At 40.2% G+C, this 17191-nt stretch overlaps 1 protein-coding gene across 4 annotated transcripts in view; it reads left to right on the top strand.

The window, feature by feature from the left end:
- The window catches only part of Hmcn1 (hemicentin 1), a 431153-nt gene extending 414189 nt beyond the window's left edge, over positions 1 to 16964 (top strand). For 3 of the 4 annotated variants that reach the window (XM_006529757.4, NM_001024720.3, XM_011248051.2), the window contains 4 exons: positions 1842 to 2192; positions 5869 to 5988; positions 14021 to 14147; positions 15571 to 16964. In XM_006529757.4, coding sequence (XP_006529820.1) covers positions 1842 to 2192; positions 5869 to 5988; positions 14021 to 14147; positions 15571 to 15937 — 965 coding nt within the window. In that variant the 3' untranslated portion in view covers positions 15938 to 16964. The remainder of the gene's footprint in view (positions 1 to 1841; positions 2193 to 5868; positions 5989 to 14020; positions 14148 to 15570) is intronic. The other variant, XM_006529758.4, reaches the window with a different exon arrangement.
- The last annotated feature ends 227 nt before the right edge of the window (positions 16965 to 17191 follow it).

Raw genomic sequence — 17191 nt, 5'->3', positions numbered from 1 at the left:
AGCCAAAATCATGAGCTTTAAAGTTGCCAGGCAATTAGGCAAAGAATCATGGAGGAAGACAACTCTTAATTTGTTCTGGGTGATGATTTCGGTTGTGGGGAGATAACACGAAACACTGTAGAGCTGGCCTCTGCCTTCAAAGTATTTACCTTCCATGGGAAGTAAGGAACTCCCAGAATGAATATGAGTACAATTTCAGGTCATGATAAACAATGTAAGAAAACCAGATAAGGCCAAGGAATGAATGGGGCAGGCCAGGGTGAAAGGTACCTCTCTGGGGAGTGGAGTGAAGAGGCAGCCAGTGTGTGAAGGTCTGAGGAAGTACTTGAGGTAAAATAGACCAAAGGTCGGCAGACAAGAGCATTACTGGCCATACTCAGAGATGGCCACAAGGCCTGGGCTGTTGGAGTACAGCTAGGCAGAAGATAAAGAGGCCAGAGAAAAACACTTAGACCATCTTCAAACTGCAGTGAGAAGCCAAGGAGGGGTGCAGTGTGAGGCGATTCTCATCTGGAAAGGCGCCCTCCTGCAGCTATGGAGGGAGTTAGTTTTGAGGACCATGATCCCGGTGGAAAGACAAAGCTCACACATATAAAACAAATAACTATTATTATGCATAATAATAAAAGGGAAATAAATATATCTACTTTTTAGATCTTTATAGATTCATAAAAACTAGACCTAAACATACTAGTGTTTCCCATAGTGCCACCCAACCAGAAAAGCCAGAAATACATCTGAAGTATCTGTTAATCAAAAGAGAGAAAGAAAGGGACAGAGAGATGGCTCAGCAGTTAGGAGCACTCATCCCCCTTCCAGAGGATCCACGTTCAGTTTCTAGCACCTATATCAAGCAGCTTGCAAATGCCTGCATCTCCAGTTCCAGTGGCCCAGTACCCTCTTCCAGCCTCTGAAGACACCTAGAAACACAAACATACATGAGCAAAATTAGGACTAAAGTAAAATAAATCTTTTGTAAAAAGAGAAAATTGTTGAAGTGTGCTATACCATTTTATTAGGAGATACACAGAAATATTTAAATAATTTTATTTCATTAGAATTACACGAGTTTGGGGGATTAGAAAGATAGCTTGGTGGTTAAGAGCACTGACTGCTCTTCCAGAGGACCCAGGTTCAATTCCCAGCACCCACAGGGCAGCTCACAACTGTCTGTAACACCAGTTCCAAGGAATCCTACATCCCCTTACAGGCAAAATTTAAATGCACATGTAATAAATATAAATAATTAATTTTTTAAAAATTACACTAATTTGGATTCCACACTTTTTGCATCTTTACTCTCAAAGGAAGGTAAAACATTTCTAATACTGTAGCATGTCCCTACGTACGGTCATTCAGAAAGCTGCATGTGAGAGTTACGACACTTCCGTAATTAAATCCATTACTATATATATGCTAGCCTAAAATGAGATCAAATATACAAATGGACATCTTGCATGTTAACATGTAAAAATGTGTGCCAGCTTAACCCAAATAGATAGCTTGGTTGTGCTTTGAAGTCAAGGGGAACAGCCCAGTGGGGCTCAAGTCTGTAACAGGAAAGTAAGGAGCGGATGGATTCCCAGAACTAGTGTCTTGCTTCCTGGGCCACCTGCTGAAGTGTGGATGTTTAAATAAAGCATATGCCTATGGAGCAGTGCTTCGAAAGAGGCACAGACTCCATTCAATGTATCCATAACTGAGTGGGTCAAGCCTTGGCATCACTGTTGGAGAGGAATAGGATGTCTTTACTTTGTTTCACAGACTGATGGTTCATCTCTGTTTTGTGTGTCTGTTTTTTTTTCTCTCTCTCTCTTTTATGTATCATGGCACACGAGCAGACATTAATGAATGTGAGCAAGTACCTAAGCCTTGTGCACATCAGTGCTCCAACAGCCCCGGCAGCTTCAAGTGTATCTGTCTGCCAGGACAGCAGTTGTTAGGGGATGGGAAATCTTGCGCTGGATTGGAGAGGCTGTCGAATTATGGCACTCAGTACAGTAGCTATACCCTTGAGCGGTTCTCCCCTGTGAGAAGCGACTATCAACCTTCGCAGCATTACAGACAGTACTCACAACTCTACAGCTCCTACTCAGAGTATAGGAACAGCAGAGCATCTTTCTCCAGGAATAGAAGGACTATTAGGAAAACTTGCCCTGAAGGCTCTGAGGCAAACCATGAGACATGTGTAGGTAAATGTCAGCCATATTGCATTCCTTTCTGTGCGCTCACTTCCTGTCTGGAGTCTAAGCATGTATATAGCACCTGTGTTTGGTGCACTGAACTCAAGGCTGGACTGACTCAAAGGATTTTGACAGTTATTTGGGCACCTACGATAATTACAAACTATCCAAATAAATGATGTATTTGCATGTGTGCATTTTAATAATTGTGTTACTCTTTCTGAAATGTTACTGAATTAAATTCGACATTGACGTAAATGATGTGAGTTTTTAGGAATATACACACATTGTCACATAATATGATACTGTCTGCACCATAGCTTTGTTTGATGCAGAAGTAGTGGCTTAGAAATGAGTTTTAATGACCCAACCAACTGGTCTATGCAACAACCCACATTCTGTTGACTATTGTTCTTAGTCTTACCGTGAAATTTCTCAGTCAGGTTATTTTGTATGTTTATGGACAGAAATAATGTGATCCAGAGCAACTTGGTCCCATTGCTTCGAAATATGTGTGCTCGATATCTTTATCTAAACTCATAAGCCAGTAACTTAATTTTGCAAAACTTAACTATAATTTCCCACTGAACTGAGTCCTTGTTTTCAGCTAAGTTGTAAACATTGCCATCTGCCATAGATTTAAGTCAATTTTGGTCGGTATCTACAGTTTGCGTGTCATTGAGCTAGACAACAAGAAGAATTAGCAAACAGCAATTAGCCCCAGTATTTTGTTAGATGGCAAAAGAAAGCTCACAGGAAAGGAGGGAGTCAAGACAGAACTCCTATTAATATTCAAAGACCATTAGACCAGACCATTCGTCCATCCTTAAAGCTCTCCTCAGAGGCCATTAGACCACTTCAGTCTTACAGTGTCCTACATGTTGCTTATCCTTAGTGATATAAGCTTTCTGCTTAAACTTCTTTAGTCTCTTGAGGTTTACTTTATCCTCTGACTTGATTTTTTTTTCATTTATTTTTCCACTCCTTTCCATCCCATTATCTTTTCTGACATGCTTCCATGGTCACCTCTAGGTGGACCCAGATTCTCCTATTCTACAGTCTTAGCTGTGTCCACCAGACTTCCTGAAAATTTGAGCTTCATACTTTACTATTACATTCATATGTATCCAGTGTTTTTCTTTCTAGTCATCCCAGTGTAGCTAAAATATATCATTACGAATATGTTAACTTTGCTATGTGGTGAGCTTTCCAGAACTATGGACACTGTCAGTGGCTTATGCTTCAAACGTAATGCATTTGTTAGCAGTGCCCTACATTTGGTCCAGTGTGGACAAATACCACGTGATCACTAATTCTCTGCATCTGACTTCGCTCTGAGTGTTTAACAGCTTTCCCTGCCTACAGTTTTGATCTGGGTCTTCGCTTATCAAAACGTTCACTATTCATTTAGTAACACGCTGTCTTTAAAGTCGTCTTCTGAACCGTTATTCTGACTGTAGTGCTTTGTAGCCTGCCATTCTCCCACTTCTGCCTTCTTTTTGGGCAAACTCATTATTTCTAGCCTAGTTTCATTCTCTTGCCTCAGAATCGTTGCTTATTTCCACACTCCAACTGCACTAAGCCACACCCTCGTGCCAGGCATCAACTAAGCCACGCCCTCTCGCCAGGCATCACCTGACTGCTGTGCTTTAAGATTGAAGGCGGACAGCAGCTTTAGAAAGATTCTCTTACCAACAACCCAACTCCCTATTTTCATTATTGCTCACATCTGTTGCTCCACCATACTGGAGTCTAATAAAGTTTTTCTTTCTTGATGTTTCTAATATACCAATGCGTGGTGCATCGAAATAATCTTCCTTTGATAGGCATGCATTGTTCAAGACTATTTTAGAGTATCAATCATATATGGATCTTTGCATTTACTGGGGAAACACTGAGGCATCTTCGATATTTCTTAAAATATGGTGGATATTTTATTGGGGCTAATAAAGATATTCACACTAAGGTTGCAGACAGCTCTGGAATCATCTAACAGAAGTAACTTACAACAAACATTGGCTGCCTTTAATTAACCATCTGGGACAGACAAGTTACAAAAGGATTAAATTGACATTGTGGAATCTTGTTAGATTTGGGCAAATTTTAGTTTTTAACGAGTTGATCGCAGGGTTTAGCAGAAATAATGAACTTTGCTTCAGTTCTGAAAGCAGAAGGCACACTTTGCCATTTTAAAATTCATATGCTGTGAAGCTCCGCGTTAATGACTTCAAGTTCAAAATCATTTGAATGTCTGTTGTTGTTTTAGATTAAAGCAAATATTTAAAGAGAAAAGACAAAAATAACTCATGAAAATTATGAGATGAATACTTTGGCTAGATAAAATGATGCATAAACATGGGAAGTGAATATTTGCTGGATATTATCATTAACAGATTTTGACAAATTACAATTACGTTTTCAGCATGTGCTGAGCAGATCCCTTTACTCTGAGTCGTCTCCCAGACTCACTCTGTCCATGCTTTGCTCCTACCCTTCCTCCTCCTGCTCCCCCTTCATGTCATAGTCTCTGTTATCTCACTGGTTAGTGTATTCTCAGGGACCATGAGAGAGCTGATCAAAAAAAAAAAAAATGACCATTAGACTCTAAAAGCAAACACTGAGTTTGAATTTACTGTACTTGAGTGGATGTGATTTTTTTTTCACTTTAATGATAGTAGACAACCCTCCCCCTGCCCCCTTTGTGGTTTATAAAGTGTTTTCTCATTTACTGCAGTATATGGATCTCCCAACAAACCCATGAAGTAGAATAGATGGTTTCCACGCTTCCGTTTAGCAGAAAAATTGACTGAGATCTTGAGAAATTAGATGAGTCCCCCAACTTAGTACAGCTATAGACATGTATTTGCCACAAGTAGTTTGCCATTATATAAAGAGATTGAGAAATATTTCTCACAAATAAGAAAACATTTCTACTTGAAAATATCTGTGTATGGGAAAGCTTTGTATAGATATTGTATGGAGGAGAGAGGTGGGGGGAGGGAGAGGGAGAGAGAGATCTGAGCTCACATGAATTAAAGTGAAGATTAAAGAGATGGCTAAGTGGTTATGCATACTGGCTACTTCTTCAAAGGAGCTGGGTTTAATTTCCAGCACCCACACAGTTTGTAACTCCTGTCCCAGGAGATTCAATGCCCTCTTCTGGCCTCTATATGCAGTACACAGCCATGGTACACAGACACACATGTAGGCAAATTACTCATGCACACTAAATAATAAAATAATTTTTTAAAAGTAGATACATCCATTTCCAATTAACATCAAAAGAAATTTTAAGGTAAATTTTACCATTTTAGCAAAAGGTTAGGGTTTTGGTGGTTTCAGATCTAACACAGATCTGTTCCCCCCATCCTCTGTCATTTTAATGTAATTTAGCAACACAGAAAAAGAAAAAAAAAAAACAAAGTTGAGGCTTCAGGTCATATATATGCATGTAAAATAATAGATAACGGTTCATATATTATAAAGTAGTATAGTGCATCTTGTAATATAGTTAATATTTATGTCACTAAAATCAGACTTGATGTACAGTAAGCACTTTTAAGAGCATGAATGTAAATCCAGTCATGAACATTTCTATCGTATGCCTGTGACTTGTACTGATAGCTGTGTAACAGATCCTGCTCGCATCTGGCATGACTATATACTCTGTTCTCTTTCTAAACAGATATTGATGAATGTCAAAACAGAGACACTTGCCAACACGAGTGTAAAAACACGATCGGGAGCTACCAGTGCGTCTGCCCACCAGGTTATCGACTCATGCTCAATGGGAAAACGTGCCAAGGTGAGAAGACACTAGAATATTCATTGTTCCAGTCTGATGTTCAAAACAATGGTGGAAACCATGAGAAGGTTTTGTAAATAAGTATTCCCTCTGCTTCCGTACTTATTGGTCACATGTGTGTCTAAACCAGTGGCTCTCAACCTGTGGGCCGATGCTCTGCATATCACATATTCACATCCTATTATGTACATCATATGTTATGACTCATAACAGCAGCCAAATTACGGTTATGAAGTAGCAATGAAATAATTGTATGGTTGGGGGTCACTACACCATGAGGAACTGTATTAAAGGGTCACAGCATTAAACAGGTTGTGAACCACTGATCTAAACAAGTAGGCAAAACAAGAGAGAGGTGGCTCTATGAAGGAAAATGACTGAGGCATTGGTGTGGTCTTCCTTGAAGAATCGTTAACCCCGTTCATATTAAAGATCTTTCTAACTTAAAGGAAACACCTTTTTCCCACCTTTTAGTGACGGAGGAAGGGAAAATGAGAAACCTGACTAGTATATACACTGACTACAACAGGAAGGACTACTCTATTTCCTCTCGAAGGACTACTCTATTTCCTCTCATTAGATTTATCTCTAGAGGCACGCCACCAAGCCCAGCTTTCTTTCCTCTGTTTTGGTTTGTCCCTTTTTTTTTTTTTTTTTTTTTTTGGTATTATTTTTGTTTGGCCTTCTTTTTTTTAAAGATTTATTTATTATTATAATATATAAGTATACTGTAGCTGTCTTCAGACACACCAGAAGAGGGCATCAGATCTCATTACAGATGGTTGTGAGCCACCATGTGGTTGCTGGGATTTGAACTCAGGACCTTCGGAAGAGCAGTCAGTGCTCTTAACCACTGAGCCATCTCTCCAGCCCCTTGGGCTTCTTTTTTCAAGAACAGTAAGTAGAATCAGAGACCACAGATAAAGGATCGGTCTCTAGATCAGCAGAGAAATGGCGATAATCTCTTCATTCTTTGAGTCTGCAAATGAAGGCTCCCAGCCACATGCTAGCCACATGCTAGCTCTGCTGGGGGTGAAGAATGGCAACAGATGACTTGGGAGTGCTTGCCCTTAGCAGCGTCCATTCTAACGCAGACAAATATAAATGAATCAAAATACTAATGTATAGGTTCTATAGTGAAGCAGAGGGCAAAGCACGGAGAAAACAGGAAAGAAAAATACTACCAATCACCAGATTCCCTTATTTTCTGTGAAAACCATGAAGAGAATAGCGCTTTCTTGATTATTATAATATGTTTATATTAAAAAGAAACCTCCCTCAATTTTACAAACAAAATCTGAGCATGGTGTGTGCCTCTGAGTTCTGTTCTTTTCTGTCATATACAAACCATATCCTTTTGAAACCAGTAAAATCTTTATGAGAACATTTTACAATAGCCATAAAATTGAGATTGGAGTTTTCCTTTTCAACTTCACAAAGACTTGTAAGGAATGTAGCCTGTAGGAGGTGTGTCCTGGAAACCAAGACCAGCAGGAAGGATGGCTTTACCTGATGTTCCTTTGACTCTTCCTGCTGTCTGAGGGTTCCCACATCGGTTGTTGGGGCTGAAGAGGAAGCTTGAACTCAGTAGAGCCTTGGCTGTCACCCATCAATCCCTACATGAATAACTTAAATATAGATATAATTCCCACTCATGTATATAAATAAAACTCCTACTTAAGATGACTATGTGAACCCTAATACCCTAGTGTAGTCAAGACCGAAGGTAACACTATCTCAGGTTGAACATTCTCCAGTGGCCTCTCATCTTTCCTAAGATGCTGTGAATACTGCAGACAGCACATTCTGGATTGGGGGTGGGGTGGTGGTGGAAGTGCTAACTCTCCGTACTTTTGAACTGACTCAGCCCAGACATCTTTCTAAAAGAACACTGATGTCACTAGATTTGATTGCAAATGCCTTTTCTTTTCTTTTCTTTCTTTTTAAGATTTATTTATTTTTATATGAGTACACTGTAGCTATCTTCAGACAAACACCAGAAGAGTGCATCAGATCCTATTACAGGTGGTTGTGAGCCACCATGTGGTTGCTGGGAATTGAACTCAGGACCTCAGGCAGAGCACTGTGAGTTTAAGGCCAACTAGAGCTTGTCTTGTCTCACTATTAAGAGAGAGAAAGAAAAGAGAGGCAGAGACAGAGACAGAGACAGAGACAGAGACAGAGACAGAGACAGAGACAGAGACAGAGACAGAGACAGAGAGAGCACCAATGCCAAAACCTACAACTACCCTTCTGACAGCTGTCTCAGGAACCAAAGAAGGATGCAGGGCAAATACCAAAGCATTTAGAATTATCAACTGAACCACAAAAATCTTTTAAGCAAAGTTAAAGGGTTATATGATACACTCATTAGAGAGATTTTCCTTCATTTCTAAATCCTGCCAGGTTTTTTTTTAATTGCCTTCATTTAGCTCAAAACATTTTTCAGTCTTCACTTGTGCTACAGAGTGGAAAATACTGTGAACAAATCAGAAACAGGTGTTATGGAAGTGTTTGCAATTTAAATGGGTTACATACTTTTGTGGTTTCAAAAAGACACCAGAGAAAACATTTCTGCCGTTTTAAAGAATTCTTTACTCTAAGGAATAGCTTAGAGTCTCTTTATAGCTTTAGAAAGTCTTTGAGGCATTTACAAGGAGCAAGAGGCTGTTTTTCAGCACGGGATTTTTTTTTTTAAAGCTTTATACATTACTAATGGCCGTGTCAGTAAGAGCTGGAAAATTACAATGGACAGTGTCATAAGGAACAAAGACAGAGAATCCTGTCAAAAGTGGAAGCCACTGGGCTGTAAAATTAAAAACAAAATACAAAAAGTGTGACCAATCAAGATTTGACTGAGAAACAAAAAGGAGAAACTAAAAGAAAGTCAGCCTGATTTTATGCACCGCAGATATTAAAAAAGAAAACTCAAACAGACTTTCATACATGACAAATAATGCCTTGTTTGAAAATATTAATAAAAATATGCTTTCTAAAAGAAGAAAATGTAATATTATACAGGATTTGAAAGGAGTTCTGTTTTCTGTTTTAAACAGATGGTGTATATTTATTAAGAGTCCAGGTTGGCCGGGCATGGTGGCACACGCCTTTAATCCCAGCACTTGGGAGGCAGAGGCAGGTGGATTTCTGAGTTCGAGGCCAGCCTGGTCTACAGCGTGAGTTCCAGGACAGCCAGGGCTACACAGAGAAACCCTGTCTTGAGAAACAAAAACAAAAGCAAACAAACAAAAAGAGTCCAGGTTAATTATACTTTGTATTTTTTTAAATTATTTTATCTATTTACATTCCAAATGTTGCACTCCTTGCAGTCCCCCCTCCCAGACTTTTTTACCGCACCCCCCACCCCTTTGCCTCTGAGAGGGTGCTTCTCCAACTACCCACCCACCCCCACCTCATTCATCCCCTATCCTGGGGCACCAAGTCTACAGGATTAGGCTCACCCTTTTCCACTGAGGCCAGACAAGGCAGTCAGGCCTCTGCTACACATATACCAGGGGCCATGTACCAGCCCATGTATGCTCTTTGGTTGGTGGCTTAGTCTCTGGGAGCTCCCAGGGGTCCTGGTTAGTTTATACTGTTGTTCTTCCTAGGGGTTGCCATCCCCTTCAGCTCCTTCACTCCTTCCCCTAACTTTCCCATAGGGGTCCGTGACCTCAGTCCAATGTTTGGCTGTGAGCATCTGCATCTGTCTCAGTCAGCTCCTGGTAGAGCCTCTCAGAGTACAGCCATGCTAGGCTCCTGTCTGCAAGCACAACATGGCATCAGTAATAGTGTCAGGACTTGGTGCCTGCAGATGTTCCAAGAGTATTTATCCCGAATTATTTTTAAAGTATCTCCTTTCATGTCTTTACAATGTTTATTAAAAGCCAGACATCATCAGTTAATCCATTATAGAAGACAAGAGTATTAGTCCTCTCATTTTTCTTTCCTGAAACAAGGTCTCATTCTGTACCAGTGGCTGGACTGGAACTCACAGTAGTCTGTCTGCCTCCCGAGTGCTGGAATTAAAGGGGTGTGCTGCCACGCCCAGCTTTATTTTTGTTTGTCCTTTTGGTATTGTTTGTGTTTGGCCTTCCTTTTTTAAGGACAGCGAGTAGAATCAGAGACCACAGATGAAGAAGGGCCACCTGCCTACAGGCAAGCCAACTATTGAGTACTTAGAAGATTCCTTATGGAAAGCAGACATGATCATGGACTAAAGACAAAAGCTTTATCTCAACATAGACTACAGTTCTGCAGGCCAATACAAAGTTCTCAAATTTGCTTGAAGTGTCCAACAACCTTAGCAAAGTACAAATGTTTATGAGGTAGTATTAACTTCTGACTGTTTAGATTGAATGTATAATGTGGAAATATGATTATTTCTCATGTTTAGGAAATAATTCAATGGGTCTTTTATTTTTATTCATTTTAATCTACAAAACAATGGGCTACAAAACTATGTTTTCATGAACATATACATGCCCCTTGCTCAGTTTCCGCTCATTAGCTGCCCACCCCTCTTCCCTTCCCTTCACTGATTCCTCCCTCTCCTTTCCCCCCAAACAGTCCCCTCTGCTTTCACGTCACACATGCATTTCTAAGTTCTTGTTCTTCTTTACAGACCCATACTGAACCAGTGAGCCTATGATACTAAGAGCTCTTACTATACACACACACTGTCCCGTAACACGATTTTTGTGGCCCCCCCCACAGCCACCCTTCATGCTTCTATTAAGTTCAACATACAAAGTTAGGGATAAAGGAAAATTTTGAAGCTGGAAAAAAAAATTAAGAGAAATAAAGATTAATGAAAGATAAGAAATTCAAGCTAACTGAATTTCTTTCACTTTTTCCTCAAGGTCTTTTTTCTTCATCTTTAAGACAATTTCAATTTGTCAAAGAGATAAAACATATTCATCTGATTAAAAAATAATTAGAAATAAGCTCACAGAGATGACAGGTGAACCTGCTGCAATAGAAGTGTCTTATGCTCAGATTCTTTATTGTAAGAAGAGCAGTTGTCAGAGGCATTCACAGGCGGTCTGAGGCAGTGGACTGCCTGGTCTGGCCGCAGTGGGAGAAGATACTCTTAATCCTCCAGAGTCTTGAGGCCCCAGGGAAGGAGGAGGTCTGATGGGGGTGGGAGGAGAGCACCTACCTGGAGGCAAGAGGGAGGAGAAATGGGATGAGGAACCATCGGAGCAGGGACCAGGAGGGAGAGGCAATGACTGGAATGTAAATAAATAAAATAATTTTTAAAAAACAAATAAATTTGAGAATATAGCCAAAAAAGGAGAGGAAGAGGGAGAGAGAGAGAATAAGGAGAAGGAGAAAGGAGGAAGAGGAGGAGGAAGAGGAGGAGGAAGAAGAAGAAGAGGAGGAAGGGGGGAGGAGGAGGAGGAGAAAACAGCAGCCCTCATTATTGTCTGCACAGAGCAATTGATTAGAGTCCAGGCGCTGATCACTTCATGCTTCTCTAGACACTTTCTTGTCATTGTTGTTGTTGTTGCTGCTGCTGTTGCTACTGCTATTTTTCAAGACAGGGTGTCTCTGTGTATCCATGGCTGTCCTGAAACTCACTCTGTAGACCAGGCTTGCCTCAAACTCAAGAGATCTGCCTGCCTCTGCCTCCCAAGTGCTGGGACTAAAGACATGCACCATCACTACCCAGCTAAACACCTTGTATTTTTTTTCTTTATATAAACTGTTATTAAATTGTAAATACTGTGTAGGAAACAATATGGTTGCAATGAAACCTAAAGTACCCATTTTAATACAAAATGCAGACAGTAAATAATACAACTTTGATGTTGGTGGTCTATGACTCATACACTGCCTCTTGGAACTGTCTCTCTCTTTTTTCTCCCTAAAACTGTTCCAAGTTATTTAAGAGTTCAAAGGCACTTTACAGCTTAAACCGGAGTCCCGCATAAATGTCATGATGCCCTTAGCTGCTATAGAGAGATGAAGGGGGGTGGTTATACAAGTAGGCAACTGAGTACCACAGCCTTTCATTTGGCTTGCAGAGACCACATCATGGGACAGCTATGTAGAGTCATTTGGTTGTCATTCCTTCATCACGCGAGGATATTCTCAGTTATTCTAGAAGGAAGAATGCTGTGTCTTCCACACCCAGATAGCCAAGAAGGACTGAAACCTTAGGCTTTTCTCACGTGATGTCTGGTGAAGCACTAGGCCTAGAATTTCTGTTTAAACCCTTGAAAGGGATGTGAATCCGGTCCCTGTTTAGGATGCACCTGTACTAAATATATTCTCTTCAAAATTTTCTAATGTCAGGTTTAACTCCCTTTATTAAAGAAAGATGACCACTATCTAGTCAAAAATATACTCATTGTCAAACCAGTCAAATTGAATATCAGAAAAACCCTAAAGCCACATTTTGTTCAAATTAAAATCTACTTTTAAAATGCTAATTTTTGTAGCCATGAGTTTTTAGAAAGGCATTGGGTTCACTCACTAATACATACTATTTCTGTATAGTATATTCATATATTTGCTCTAGGATTCATGTAGCCTTTCTCTGGGGGTAGATGAAGGGTATGGAAGACCTCCAGACCACGAATTTCTCAGGTAGACTGATGTAGGGAAAGTAAACGTGAGGAGATGAGGCTGTGGAAATGGATTCCCTGAAACGCTTGCCTGCCTCCGTAGCGGTGCAAATCCTCCTGTGTCGCTGGGCAGGTGAAGGTGACCATTGTGAGAAGAGCAAACAAAAGAGTAACTATATTCTTAAAAATACCTCAAAGTATTCATTGAATTCTGTGGACACTCATTCAGCAATCTCTCCCCTCCCCTCTCTGTGAGTGTGTCTGTGTCTGTCTGCCTGTCTGTCTGTCTTCCTCTGGTGCTCAATTACAAACCCAGTATTAAAAATTACGGCACAAAAAGCTCTTCAGAAAGCTTGAGAGTTTTCTTCAGTTCTGGGTTTCTTGTTTAAAAGTCTGATTACATCAGTGTTTCCATTAAATAGCTCTGCTGCGGAAACCACAGCATACAATGTCTTTTCCGTGCCTCTGTCTGCCCTGCTTTTGCCACCGTTGCTCCAGGGAACATCCCCATGTCATACTGCTGGGGGGGGGGGGACACTCTGCCATCAGAGCTGCTGGGGTACACTCTGCCATCAGAGCAGTTGGATTCTGCTCCATTTCATCAAACTGGAACTGGGTTTGGGGGGCATTTATTTGATCTTAGGCTTTTCTTTTTCCAATTTACCTCTCTCTCTCTTCCAGATCTGACTCACCCAGCAGTGGCCCATGAGTTTACAGCACGAACCCTGGCATTTTTACTCCCTTCATTGCCCCCCCCCCCAACAACTTGAGCACAAGAATTGCTCATACCACCAAAGGGTCTTCTTTTGTGAAGTATTCACAGGTGTCCCTTAATTGTGAGCTTGGTCAGTGTGAAGCTAAAATAGTATTTGCTTGACAAACTCGCATATGTTCTGCTTTTCAAATAGAAGAGACACGCGAGTGCTCTTAAGAACTGCTCCCTTCACTTTTACAGCTCTCATTTTTCTTTTGGCTTTTAACACATATCAAAGAAAAAAATGTCCGCAGAGCCATCAGGGAAATAAATAGACTGTGAATCATGCCCTTCGTTTTGTGGCTGAAACTTGGGTGTGACAAATAAGCTTACTATAGGACTAAGGCATAAGGACTTTCTCTGTCTTCCAGTCAAAGACCAATGACTGCTGCAATGGCCCTTATTGACCCCAGCTAACAATGCTTTGTTTTTGTTGTTGTTTTTTGTTTTGGGTTTTGTTTGTTTGTTTGGTTTGGTTTTTTTGAGACAGGGTTTTTTTGTTTTTTTGTTTTTTTGTTTTTTGTTTTTTGTTTTGTTTTGTTTTGTTTTTTGTATAACCCTGGCTGTCCTGGAACTCACTTTGTAGACCAGGCTGTCCTGGAACTCAGAAATCCGCCTGCCTCTGGCTCCTGAGTGCTGGGATTAAAGGCATGTGCCACCATGCCCAGCTCCTAACAATGCTTTGTATTCCTCGTGTGGTCCCTAGATGTAGATGAGTGCCTGGAGCAGAATGTCCGCTGTGGACCAAATCGAATGTGTTTCAACATGAGAGGAAGCTACCAGTGCATCGACACACCCTGCCCACCCAACTACCAACGGGATCCTGTTTTGGGGTATGTTTCACTTCTTATCCCAGACATGCTTTTGGAAACCCTTTCTTTAACCAACATAAGCCTTGTCAACAGTTGTACTTAACTCATAGAACGTCAGTAGCCCTGTTACATGCTAACCATGTGTTCCTTCTATGAATGGACAAGAGCTGCTCATTCGGCAGCTGCCACTGCAAACCCAATTGCCAAGGCTTCCTAGATGAGGCTCCCATCGTGGAGTCCACAGTGTAGCATCCAGGGCTCTCCTACACAGCAAGTGTTCTATGGGATGCAGAGCCTGCCTTTTCTTTCTTTGAAAATTCCATTTCCATTTGTACTGTGTCAAGCTGGTAAGTACTGTCTGCAGGTCAACTGATGCAAGAAGTCCCTTTTCTATTGCTATGGTGACCCACCATGCATCTATCCAGAGAAGAAGAGAAACGAGGATGAGTCTATAGTCTGACCATTGGTGATGTCTTGCTCACATTTCCTGGTCCTGACAGCCTTCTTACTTCTGAAAAAACTAATCTAGTTTTCCCCACCCTGTCTAGGTACCAAGGATGCTTGAAAACAGTGATAATGTTTATCTTTGATAGTCCCTGCTCCTCCCCAAATGCTCACTGGGGCTCACACCTTATTTGCCTCAAGATCATGTAGCATGGACCAATGTGTATTGCCTAGAACCTACCATAAACCTGCTTGTGGTTAATCTTGTAGGAATGGAAACAGGAAAGAGGGTACTTAAAGTAAAGAGACTTATAAAGTATTTAAAAGTGATTTGCCTAAAGAATCTGTATTTTCATAAAATAGTCCTTGTGGAGTCTTTTCCCCTCTAGATCTCTAGAAAAATAATTTAAATGCTGTTATGACTTAGTGTGGGCTCTGAAAGGGGAAAATTGTTTTTAATGTGAAATAATAGGAAAGAAAAGTTTAAAAGAAAGTTATCCCCCCCTAGAATTTCCAAGTGACTTTTAATTATTCTGAGAAAAATAAACCAAATAGCTAAATATCCTATTTTAACTTTCAACCAGCATTAGGATAACTGTTATAATGTAGCTTATAGTCTTCTTTCTAGGAAGCATTCGTTTCCGAGATATGTACAGTGCACTTGTTTCTGAAACTGACTTTTTCATTGTAAGGACAGCATCTTGGGGCTGTGCAGAAGCTGTGGTGAAGCTCGTGCTTTGTGTGCACAAGGCTTACATCCAATCCCACCAAAGAGGAAATAAAGTGTTCTTGCTTATTTCAGGACCTCAAATCCTTCTGGGTTTAACCAAGCAGGAATATTGACACTTGACTGTAGACCAGATTTTTTTCCCTACCTGGTATCTCTTTTGAGCCAGTGATTGTAGGTAAAGAGCCACCATGGGTCATGACCATTTGTGTCATGTCTTATCTTGTTCCAGGGTGTATAACTGTTTGCATCTTCTTTATTATCTAACCTTAGGTTCTGCCTTAAGAACTGTCCACCCAATGACTTGGAATGTACCTTAAGCCCATATGCCTTGGAATATAAACTTGTCTCCCTCCCATTTGGAATAGCCGCCAATCAAGATTTAATCCGGCTGGTTGCATACACACAGGATGGCGTGATGCATCCCAGGACAACTTTCCTCATGATAGATGAGGAACCAGCTGTCCCTTTTGCCTTAAGGGATGAAAACCTGAAAGGAGTTGTGTACACTACACGTCCACTACGAGAGGCAGAGACCTACCGCATGAAGGTGGGAGCTTTATCCTACAGTGCCAATGGGACCATTGAGTATCAGACTACATTCATAGTTTATATAGCTGTGTCTGCCTATCCGTACTAGGAAGCACTCCAGAATCAAGTCCAAATATTTAAGCTGCATTGATCTAGCCATCGAGGACCTCTACAGTTTACTATCTCTTGAACAGTTGCAATCTTGGCAACTTGAAAATGGTGCTGTACTCTGTTACGTATGTTCCTTGGTACTGCTGAAGTATCTGTATGATCCCACTATGGTCGTGTATCTTTTAGTAAGTTCTAGAAGCGTCCTTTGTTATTTTCTTTATTTATTACACTGGAGCAGTTACTTCCCAAGGATTATTCTGATCAGCTCACAGGACATGTCAGTGACATTGTATAGTAGCATAGTAGCTAAGATCGTTTTCTTGGAAACAATATAAAACAAAACAAAACAGAACTAGTTCAAACACTTTTTGAACATTCTGGCTATTCTTAAAATGGTAAAACCAGTTACTATGTGATTTGATAAACGCTTATGCCATAATAATACATTTTTAAAATATTGATATAACACTTATACATCTTTCATTTTAAGGTTAAAAAAGAAACAACACTTTTCTGAAATACAGTGCAGATACAAGAAAGTTTGTTTGATCCTAAACAAACTTATCTTTATTAAATACTCAAGGTTCTATTAAATTCCCTGAGGTTCTGTGAAATCTTACACTATGGTATCAGAAAGTGACTTTCCCTTTAGATAGTTGCCCATGGCCTGGGTCTTGACATTTTGGTATAACCATTTATTCACTCAACTCCTTAACTTTTACATTCCATATTTTTCTGTCAAATGAAATTATTTTAAGACATAGCAATAGAACAAATTTCTTGATTATTGTAATCATGTATGTTCAAGTTAACGTGTTAAACGTCAATACACTGTACATGGTGGTAACAGACTCTGTAAGCAATTGTCAAGATGTATTCTATTTTTATGAAGTGTATATATTACCTTAGTGTGTATTTTCTATATTATATCTTGATGGACTCTTTTATAAAATTATTTTATAAAAAAAATATTACAGTAAAATAAACCTAAATAAAATGTTCACCTTTTTCTTAAGAACCTAAAATGTGTTCCCTTATAGATTATATTAATTCCTCTTCTATTGCTGTAATAGATATTCAGAGGAAAAAATCAGGAGAGAAAGGGCTTGCTTTGGCTTACAGCTAGCTCTCTCTTCATTATGCAAGGAAGATGTGGCCACAACACGGAAGTCATGGAAACCAGATGATCACATCGCATCCACACTCAGGAAGCAGAGAATAAGCTGGGTCAGACCATGGGACCTCAAATCCC

Source organism: Mus musculus, chromosome 1, assembly GCF_000001635.26.
Source record: "Mus musculus strain C57BL/6J chromosome 1, GRCm38.p6 C57BL/6J".
In the NCBI taxonomy this organism is placed as follows: Eukaryota; Metazoa; Chordata; class Mammalia; order Rodentia; family Muridae; genus Mus; species Mus musculus.
Note: the sequence above shows the minus strand (reverse complement) of the source record. Positions and strands in the feature narration are given on the sequence as shown.